This window comes from Pecten maximus, chromosome 17 (assembly GCF_902652985.1).
Source record: "Pecten maximus chromosome 17, xPecMax1.1, whole genome shotgun sequence".
Lineage (NCBI taxonomy): Eukaryota > Metazoa > Mollusca > Bivalvia > Pectinida > Pectinidae > Pecten > Pecten maximus.
Genome location: NC_047031.1, coordinates 1,005,507 through 1,016,945, shown reverse-complemented (window position 1 = coordinate 1,016,945; position 11,439 = coordinate 1,005,507). Strand labels below are relative to the sequence as shown.

Here is an 11,439-nt window from a genome sequence, read left to right as displayed (position 1 = left end):
GAATGTAAGAGAGAGTGGGTAAAATAAAAATATAGATATGTTAGTTATGCATTGTGAGGAACCATGATGCATCTAACTCCCTGGTCCCTATTGACGAGGAAAGTAAAATGAATTTAATCTCTGTGGAAATAAAAAAGTGGTTACGATGAAAGTATAAGGGAAACGAGTTCGAATCTCGAATATTTATATTTGTCTTCAAAATATGTTTATACTTTTTGGTTGCAATATCATAAGGTATTCAAGTGTGGTTAACATTTGGTTTGCATACATATATACAAAGAATTAGCCTTTTAAATTGGTCATTATAACATTGTTGTAGAATCGTAAATGTTCTACAGTAATTTTACTGCCTAGTCACGTTACCTGGTCACAGGCTACCCAGTCCCGTCAAATTACCTGTTCACGTGTAGCCCGTCCAAGTCACGCTACCTTGTCACTGGTTACCGGGTCACGTCACGTTGCCTGGTGACTGGTAATCCGATGCAGTCACGTTACCTGGTCACTGTAACACGGTCTATTAATGTTTCCTTGCCACCAGTAACCTGGTCCAGTCACCTTACCTGGTTACTAATAACGCGTTCAAGTCATGTTACCTGGTCACGGGTAACCAGACCCAGTCACGTTACCTGATCACTGGTTACATGGTCCAACTACGCAACTAGATAACTGTTGTTTTTTTTAATCGAGTGTAGTTTTTCGCCATGCGTGATAGACCAGCTCTCTATATTATATTAAATCCACATATCATTGTGACGGAGAGAGACGACCACCAGTATCCGATTTACAAGGTGTACATTACAAAACAAAGCGATAAGAAATGAATACATGATTCAAAACAATGACAACAAAGTATAAAATTAAATATAAACTGTTTAATTATGGTTTTCATCACTAATGACTCTGATCACACCGTAGTTAGAAATCAAAATAACGAAAAAAAACAAGGGTAATGTATGCTATCTGTTAAAGTTATTATCGAATACAATCTGTCAACCCGAAGCAAATAGCATACATAAACACGGCTGTTTGATCTCCTGATGTGTGGCTCTACATATGACAAAATTCGAGAGACAGTCCAGCTCTTTATATTGAATTTAATTTAGAACTTACTGAGACAAAGGAATGTTGTTAATAGTATCCCATCTACAAGTTGATTAACACAAAATCAGACCATAACTTATACACATATACTTCGAACTAATGATATCAAGCACAAAATGAAATGGAAATTGTTTGTACCATTAAATAATCATCACAGCAATGGTTTTACATTTCCTTTGATAAAAGGTATAATTGGAACCCGGCAATTTCGGCGATGGTGTATCAGCTGGAGTTGGACATACAATGCTATTATTACTGTTTTAAGTCATACTGTGTCACGATGCACTTCGATTGCTATGGTTACCATACATCTCAAGTGATCTGTTCGTGCTTGTGTATGTTATTAACGTTAGTAAAGCTCAAAGACCCGGATATGGTTGTCATCATAACTAGTGACCACAAACTTATCACCATTTACAGAAATTGCCATTGGATACTTCATCCCTTCCAAGGACGTCAGCAGTTCCCTGACTTGTGAACCGTCCCCAGACATCTGTACGACGTTGTGTGACGTATGACCACATACGTAGATGTTTGCCTCCGTATCTACGTCTATCACGAAGGGATGCCTCACGACGCCAACCTTCATCACGTCCGTGTGACGTTTATTAGCCGACAGTCTGGACACCGTGACGTTTCCTGGGTTGTTGCTATAGACACTGACGAGTGTGTCTCCATTTACTGGGTCATGTGTGAGTGAGTAACATTTACTGTTATACTGATGTAACAAGTCAGCCACGCCGTCCTGTGTTACACTGTATACTCCTCCTCCTTCTGTACCCACGACAAATCTCCCGTCTGTATGTGTTATACCGATGCAGTCCTTACTGTTTGACATCCTGATCTCAGACGACAGGGATAGTTTTGATGCCTCGACTTTCACGACATGTATACCACCAGGTTTGTCGACAGCGACCGCCACAGTGTTGTTGTCTACCAGACACAGATCATTGGGATATCCTTGTATGGACAACTCGTCCAGGAACTGTCCATTGTCTTTAAACAGCTTCAGCTTCCTGTTGGTGTCATCACTTACCATTACTTGATTACATGGAAGGTATACAAGACCACGAGCAAGGCAAGTACATTTATCCGACAGAGTCTTTATGTCGAACTTCCCGATTTCCTTCACTCTACGTCCAAACAATGGTGATGCTATATCATAATGGTTGTCCAGAATAAGTCGAGGTTGTTTCTCGATGAAGATTGTTTCCGTTGCGTCATCATCAAGGTTTCCGAGTTTCTGTGGGTGTCCACCTTCAGCCATTGTAAGGTTCACGAAGGATATACAGTAACCTGAAAAAGAGGAAATCTCACAACATTATTTTCCCCACACGTTTTACAATTTACTTATATTCGTATTTGTTAAACATTCATTTTCACTCTTCATCCTGTTATGATTCACAATTCTGTAAACAACAAGAGCAATTGTGTCGCTACAGCATCCAACTTTTTATTTATTTTGGTTTACATTTGATGACATCATTAAAAGAAGATATTACAATTGCCCCTCTCCTAATTCATTCCCTGTAGCCGTCTCCCTTACTAAATCATCCAATTTCTCGTCTCTGTTAATTCTCTTCCTCTCTGCCGTTTCTCACTCTTCTTCCTCTGTCCATCGCTTCGATTCACCCCTCCGGTGTCCTTATATGAATTCCCACCCTCCCCACTTCCTCTTTCAATCAACCCTCCCCCATAATTCTCTCAATTCATCATCTACTCGACCCGTCTTCCATTGACCTAGTAGTAAAAATTCTAATGTAACAAAGGATAAGGTGCAATAAGGGCCATTTTTGGCCCCATCATAGATTTTCTTTGTTTTTGCAACAAAGGTGCATAGATATATGGGCTTTATAAAAAAAGTAAATTTAATGCGTTTCCGTGTTATGTTGCCTAGCAACCAGCCTGACAACAAAGGCATGCTAATTTTGCTAATTTCAATGATTTCTGCCATAAAAATTACTTGTTACTGGACCGAATTACAATAAATACACTATTTGTTTTTTCCTTTAGTATACTCAGTATTGTACATGGCATTCATAGAGGTATGGATACTTTATAGAAGGCTATTTTGATCTTAGCAACCACATATTTACCATAGCAACCACATCAAAATTACTTCAAAACATCACAAGTTGATTTAAACAACGTAAGAATCAGTAAATAACTTTTTAAATAACCGTTAAAATGCTATTTATCAGGGAAGTTAGACAGACAGTAGGGTTGTAACATCACATACAATACCATAATAGTAACGTGTCAGTCTTTGGTTAAATGGTTTAGTGGTAAAAATTGAAGGATATGATCACTAGCTTCCCACTAACCTAGGGGGTGAACAACCACTAGTTGTTGTACGTTGTGAATTGTACATTGATGGATATTTCTCATCAAAGTGACTGACTGTTTCATGTTCATGACATATTAAGCACTTCTGACAAAATTCCATTGCAGCAGGATGAATAACAAAGTCCAAGAAACAGTTTAAATATTTTATATTAATACTTTATATGACATTATTAACAATAAGTCATTATATGAACCAATTCTATCATTTGATACCATATGTATAAACAAAAATATTGAAATATCATGTCATTAGAATAATATCATCAACACATATCAACATATCATGCCATCAAACTATTATACACATCATCAAAGTATCAAAACAATGAAATAGCATGTTATTAGAATATCAAAGTATTGTTTCATCAACAATAAATATAGAATGCCATCGGGATATCAAAATATCTAATAAAAAAATCATAACATGTCATCAGAATAGCAAATGGTCATGTCATCAAAATAGATCAGAACATTAAAGGATCATGTTATCAACAAAACAGCATGGCATCAGAATATTAAAGGATCATGTTATCAACAAAACATCATGGCATCAGAATATTAAAGGATCATGTAATCAACAAAACAGCATGGCATCAGAGTATTAAAGGACCATGTTATCAACAAAACAGCATAGCATCAGAGTATTAAAGGATCATGTTATCAACAAAACAGCATGGCATCAGAATATTAAAGGATCATGTTATCAAGAAAACAGCATGGCATCAGCATATTAAAGGATAGTGTTATCAAGAAAACAGCATGGAATCAGCATATTAAAGGATAGTGTTATCAAGAAAACAGCATGGCATCAGCATATTAAAGGATCATGTTATCAAGAAAACAGCATGGCATCAGAGTATTAAAGGATCATGTAATCAACAAAACAGCATGGCATCAGAATATTAAAGGATCATGTTATCAACAAAACAGCATGGCATCAGAATATTAAAGGACCATGTTATCAACAAAATAGCATGACATCAGAATATTAAAGGATCATGTTATCAACAAAACATTATGGCATAAGAGTATTTAAGGATCATGTCAAGAAAATAACAAAATAGCATGTTATCAGAATATAAAAAAAAATGTTGTCATAGAATATCATCAAAATATCATGTTAATCAAGATATAATCAAAGTAGCATGATTAAGGTGAACATAATTTTCCAATGGTTAATGAATCCTGATATTACAGGAATTAAGTGATTTCATTTGAGAAAATATAGATATTTACCAAAATGTCCACTAACATGTGTGACCACATAGCTGATACAAAAAACATCTAATCAACATTACGTCCGATGAGAAATGATAAAATATCAATGTCATAATATCCACCAAAATAAACCGTACACCTTATCACTCCTCCAGGGTCACTATTGTCGCTATCAGATCCGTCTACAAGTTCTGGAACCTTAGCAGCGTCTTCCAGAAATGCAGACCAGTCTTTTACGCCCCTAACACTTCCCACATGTCGTGCATATCCCAGATACCAAACAACAGCTGATACGTGTGCGCATGTGCCGACAACTCGAGCTCCAGTCTTGCATTGACAAAACCAGCCTAAAACAACAGCGGGACTGTACTCAATCCAAAGAAGATATTTCTTCGCACTGGTGTGTCGACTTTGAATACGGGCACGTAGCATACCATTAACCTCATCATTAACCATGATTGTGTAGTCGCCGTCCTCGCTTAAGTGCTCTGATGTGTAAGAACGAGCAAGCTTCACTTGGTACACTCCTATAGTCAGGTTTCTGATGTCTTCTTCTGACATGGAGGGAAACTGGTCAACAGCATCGGCAACATCTATAGATTTCCAGGAGTGATTTCGGGTGTCGAGATTCTCCTCCTGGACACGCTGCTGAAGAGCATTCCCCTTGGACGCCAGAACCTAAAACAAGAAACAGATACTTTGATCCATTCATCATTCATGCCACAATTCCAGACTCAAAATAATCTTATAACCATTTTTTGATATAACGATAATGTTAAGTTTTTGCAAAGAGATGTCTCTACAAATGTAAAATTAATCAACTCTAGTGACAAAAATTATGGTAATACACAGTCCGACTCATGAGATATAGTGTATCCTAGTTTATCTATTTAAGTTTTTATTACCTTCATCTTAGCTGCTACCAGTTGGTCACCTTCAGTTGTGCCAGTGTTGAGTGGTGTTCGGTAGCGGTTGCACAGGGCTGCAACAAGCCGCACGTAGTCGCCGATGGCTGGTATCTGTGTGTTCGGCATGACATTCTGAAGATATCGCCACTGCTTCAACCTTCCATTTACTGACTCGACTATCCATCGTATTTTTGTAACGAGTCGAGAAGCATTGGCCTGGAACAGAACATAACACAAACACTTTAAATATTTTTTTCTATTTATGACATTCTGAACATATTTAATCAAAGTGATAGATGTTCCCCAACAAGTGTATAAACATGTAAATAATATGGATACAGTTCTCAGTAGCTCTATATGATGCGTTTGTCTGCAAACATCTTGCATTCATATTGACATGATGTATAAAAGTTCAATACCTATTTATGTTTACATTCCATACATTTTTTTTCAAAATGTATGATGACTGCACAATATTTGGTAATGTTGGGAGCATCAACACAACACTAATTATAATTGTTTATGTCACAGAAGAATTGCAATGGAACAACCTCTAGGTAATTGTATTACTTAATTAAATTGTAGGTTTATACTCATAGTAATAACATTGAATATTTTGTAATATTACCTCTTCTGTTGTGTGTTGTTTTTGACCTTTCTGAAGGAATGTTGGCATCTGGTACTTTATTCCGAGTTCACTCAGAAACTCCAGGGAATCCCTAAATCCTCTGTCCACAACTAGGAGGTCATCTGTCTGCAGCCAATCCTTCATGTTCTCCATGTTGGTCTTGATATTGTGTTTCAGTATGGAAGCATCGTTGTTTTTTTAATCGGCGTGATATGGTCCCAGAATAGAAACGATGTACCCAGTTGTTGTTACGATTACCATGGGTTTGACGAGTGGTCTATTTTTATGTATGCTGTAAGATCTTCGTTGAAATTGAAAATTGTTACTCTTTTCAATGTATATGTATGTGCCGTCCACAACTAATATAGCGGGTTTGTTGATCATGGTGCCAAACAATTCTTGCGCTAGTGGTCTTGTATGGTGTTCAATTACGTCATCTCGTGTTACATGCTGGAATCCCACATTTCTTGGTGTGAAATTAACAGAAAGAAATTGTCTTGCACTCATAATCGCCCTGCGCACACTAGATTTTCCTATATTAAATAAAGTGGACAGTAGTCGGTTTGACATACCTGTTCTCAATTTAACGAGCAATAACGCAATACATGTTCTACTTGTTCGGTTTTTTGTACATCTAATGGATGTGCTACTCGATAAAAGTAAGCACAAGTCATTGAAGTCAGCTTTTGTAATGCCTGTGAGATTCTGATAATCAGCATCAGTTAAAGAATGGTTATTATCAAAGTCAATTCGGTATCGTTCATTTCGCACTGCAATAGCTCTTATGTTTGCAATTAGTGACGAAATATCAGTTTTATTGAAATATGTGCTGCCTTCCTGAGAATTCGTCGAGTTGTCGGTCACAGAGCAAAGTGCCTCTTCATTGAAATATTTATCTGAATCAAGGTGTTTACAGCAACATCTAGATCCAGCTAGAAGCAGATGACCCTTTTCTACAAATAGTCTAGTTCTGCAGTCGATGGAAACTGTCATCAATTTTGAACCTCTCTTTTTGCATATACAGCAGGTGGAATGACTGTTACCAGATGACAAAATGGGTAATGGAATATTTTGAGGACTTTTAAATTGGTTATCATTTCTAGGTTTTTTAGGCGGTGGAACATAGTTCGGATCTTTTGGTGTATCTTCACTATCGGTCACATTTTCACACAACTTAGGTTTCACAGTTTTTGCTGACCTTTTGTATTTCACAAAACATGTTTGACATGTTACATCATTTGCTGCAACTTCTATGGTTAAATGCTGAATAAAGCCTTTGTAGACATCAGTGTTCACAAATCTTCTTTCTTTTGGCCGTGTACGTTTGCCACAAGCAACGCATTGAAAAGACTTAGGCCCGGTCCCTGGCATTCTGCAATACAAATCATAAATAATATTTTAGTATAAGTTAACAAATATTAATTTCTTTTTACATATTTTGTCAATTTAGTGGTTAATATATATATATAGTATAGCCCATGCTTTTTTAATCGAGAAAATACAACAGGGTTTAATGAAAACTAGTTTGAAATGATTTTAATACATTAATTGTACTAAATAATTTAGTATTGACCTATTTTAAATGCTTAAATACTTTTCTGCATTCCTGGTTAATGTCACATAACCAAAATTTAAGTGAAAACTCAAATCAGGTCATAAAAACATTAATAACACAAATATAACACTGAATTTGGGAAATCATGTTTTTTTTTTGTTTTTTTTTTAAAAGACAAAATTCTGATCTAGATTTGGCTTAAAAGAAGTAAAATTATTTGATTTTTTAATATTAAATTATAAAACGAATTTCACAGACATACTTGGAAGATTTAAAAAAAAAAGAGAGAGAAAGAAAAAAAGGTCATTTTAATTTCCAAAAGAAAAAAAATATGACGTCAAGCGGTCTTGAACCCGCGATCTTGTGCACTGCGGCCAATCATTCAACCCCTCGACCACGCTGGCGGAATGTCATAATTCAAAGTTTAAATGCAATTTATACGTTTGGAAGTAAAAGCCAGCAGCGTAAATTTTTCACGTTCCATTTACAACCACATTTTTCGATTTTCGACTATTTAAACTGTGCGAGTACCTTAACATTACAGTTATTGTAAAAATCATGGTATTTTATACATAATCTTCTAATAAACCTGTCCTACGACGGTCAGTGTAGCCGTTTTTGAAGATGTAAACACTGAAACACTTTGCAGCTGTCGTCTGCCCGCGTCGGGGCAGCAGAAGAAACACATAATTTTCTTTCTTTTCAAATGATTTGTATAGATCTACCATGATAATAACATAAAAACAATTCTTTATTGATAACGAAAAACAGCAAACACTAGGGGATGTACTGTTGGGCCTGTCGTAGTTAAAGCCACGGCGACCGAGCGATCGAAAGCAGCACTGTACATTGTATGTGTATGTTAATGACAGGACTGAAAGAAAAGGCCACTTTATACGGAAGAAACTTGCACTTTGGTCAGATTTTGGGAACAGATCAACGCTTAAATACCTGTTTCTACTGCTAACATCTTCTGTTGAACAAATCCATCAGCCAAACTTCAAGGAGGACGATCAGTTCTCTCTTCTGTCATCGCGAAATAATGTAAACAAACACGTCTTCGATGCCGGTCTATTACAATATAACGAAACAGCCATGGTGGTGACGCTTTCCGGAATTAAGTTTATGTTTTGCGAGATAAAAATATGCCTTGAAAGTCAATATTTTATATTTATTTCGAAAATATAAATTATACATATTATTTTGAACAACAATACGGATAAAATGAATTTTGTTTTGATTTTAACAAGATGATTATTTTCTATTTGAGTTGTCTTCCGGACTTCTGAAAACCGTGCTTTCCGGTCGTTTTTTTAATACAGTATACCTCATGGCAACAGCGTCGGGGGCAATCGTCGTTTTTTCTTTTTAGGATTTGGCCGCATTGATGTCCCAGCATAAAATTCAACACATGCACGTAACATTTTTATTTTATTCCATTGGCAAAATATGATGCTGGGACATCCATGCGGCCAATCTCAAATTTAAGTTTTTCTGAGTGAAATTTCCAACAAAATGCCTAAATCCCGCATATCGGCGTCAAGTAAACTCATTTTTTGTTAGATTTTGACAATTATTTAAAAAAAAACGAAAATTGTCCCCTAGAACTACGTTTATTCAACTTCTTATTGAGGCATACACTTAAACTAATTGTCACAGTTTATTTCTCTAAATTTTGGGGCCAAAAATGGCCCTTATTGCACCTTATCCTTTGTCTGTGATGACATATCGACCAGGGCTGAGAGTGTGATGAAGATTTATCTGTTTCTACCGAGACTTGCCGGGCCTCATAATCTCTCATTTAATAAACATTTGAATTTTTTGGCCCAGCCCATCAGCCCCGGGGATCAGTCGGGCCCAATAGGTGCATACTAACAAAACGTCACCCCCCGCTGATAATATTAACCAAGTTAGAATGAATTTCACTAGAAACGTAACAAATGATAGTTAAAAATGTGATTTTCCAATATAAACTATAGTAATGTTTATCCCCTTTCTATGGGCAAACTTGAGACCACAGGGTCATGAAATTCACAATTTTGGCAAAGCACCTTAAGAATTTTCTATCTGTGAAGGGTTGTTGATTCTACGAAATTTTGAAGTTGAGAAGATGTCTGAAATTTTAGTCAATTTGACCATTTTTGGCCCTACCCATCAGCCCCTGGGGGTCAGTCAAGGCCAACATGGTCATACCATTAAACCGCCATCCCGTGCAGATAATGTTACACAAGTTAGAATGAATTTCACTAGAAACGTAACAAATGATAGTTAAAAATGTGATTTTCCAATATAAACTATAGTAATGTTTACCCCCTTTCTATGGGCAAACTTGAGACCACAGGGTCATGAAATTCACAATTTTGGCAAAGCACCTTAAGAATTTTCTATCTGTGAAGGGTTGTTGATTCTACGATATCTTGAAGTTGAGAAGATGTCTGAAATTTTAGTCAATTTGACCATTTTTGGCCCTACCCATCAGCCCCTGGGGGTCAGTCAATTCACAATTTTGGTTGACCTTTGGCCATCGAAGCTTCCTGCCATATTTCATTTAGTTTAGAAGAAGTTGAAAATGTAAATTGTTTTGCGGACGACGCATGACGACGGACAAAAGGCGATTAGAATAGGTCACTTGAGACTTTGTCTCAGGCGACCTAACAATGTGCTGAACTAAAGCCACCATATCCTAATAAGTAATATTACACCAGCTGTAAATGAAAACTTTATTTACTTAACAATTACGCAGCAATTTGTATATCAGTTCCGCACGCAAAGTTCATCAAGCAAATACACCTCACACATGTGTCTCGCACATATAGAAGGCCGTAGTCTTTTCGTTATCTTAGTTATTGATAGGACGTTAAATATTACTAAACAAACCAAGCAAGTTTTTTTTTCAAATTAAATTTATCACACTTGATTGAACAGAATGTAGCGTGTGAGGGGTCATATGGTTGGGGGAAGCCGGAGTCAAAAGGGAAGAGAAAATCGGACCCTGTCTACCTAGGTGAAAGAAACGTTTGTTACAATGTGCTACTGAGCCACCCGTCTAAACTCGGCCAGCATTCGCTTCGTATACAACACTGTTGTTTATAATACAATACGTCTGAGTATCAATGTCATTGTCAGACGTAATACTCACCTTAGAATGCTTTAAACTACGATAAAGCCATCGATCGTTTCAAAGCGACGAGTCATTCCTTTACTTCCTTGTTGTGTATAATATACAGATCACTGGCGGCGGGCGGTATCATAATTCCGGATATGACAACATATGTCTCAATTACCATATTAAATATAATTTCAATAATTTCAGTTTTGCTTACCTCGTGTCTGTATGTATAACGTTAACCTGGTATGTCAATGCTATTCGATTATCTATATAATACCGTAAAAGCAGAAATTCCAAAACAACATTGACAGTTATACCTAAAAATAGAATCAATCCGTTTGGGCTTTTTAAACCCTACGTTATGCGACATGAATTTAGTTTGGTCTACCGGGTTCTCATAGGTCGGATTAACGTTTCTCGAACACAATTCTGTCCTCACCTCTCACTCAGTTCTCACTCCCGATCTCTCACTCAATATTCAGACCCCTCTCTCACTTAATTCCCTCCACGCCTATCACACAATTCCCTCCCCACTTATAACTCAATTTTCACTCCCCCATTTCCCACTCAAATC

The 11,439-nt window shown here is 36.7% G+C and overlaps 2 protein-coding genes across 2 annotated transcripts; both read right to left on the bottom strand.

Moving 5' to 3' along the window:
• Positions 1-1,069: 1,069 nt before the first annotated feature.
• Positions 1,070-10,994, bottom strand: LOC117315443. The gene is made up of 2 exons (XM_033869630.1): positions 10,896-10,994; positions 1,070-2,397 (listed from the first exon to the last, which is right to left on the bottom strand). The coding sequence occupies exon 2, from the start codon at positions 2,366-2,368 to the stop codon at positions 1,451-1,453; it is 918 nt and encodes a 305-aa protein (XP_033725521.1). The 5' UTR covers positions 2,369-2,397; positions 10,896-10,994; the 3' UTR covers positions 1,070-1,450.
• LOC117315819 lies at positions 4,732-7,375 on the bottom strand. Its single transcript, XM_033870219.1, has 3 exons — positions 6,202-7,375; positions 5,571-5,789; positions 4,732-5,343 (listed from the first exon to the last, which is right to left on the bottom strand). Exons 1-3 carry the CDS (start codon positions 6,352-6,354, stop codon positions 4,732-4,734), a joined length of 984 nt encoding a protein of 327 aa, XP_033726110.1. The 5' UTR covers positions 6,355-7,375.
• Positions 10,995-11,439: the final 445 nt, after the last annotated feature.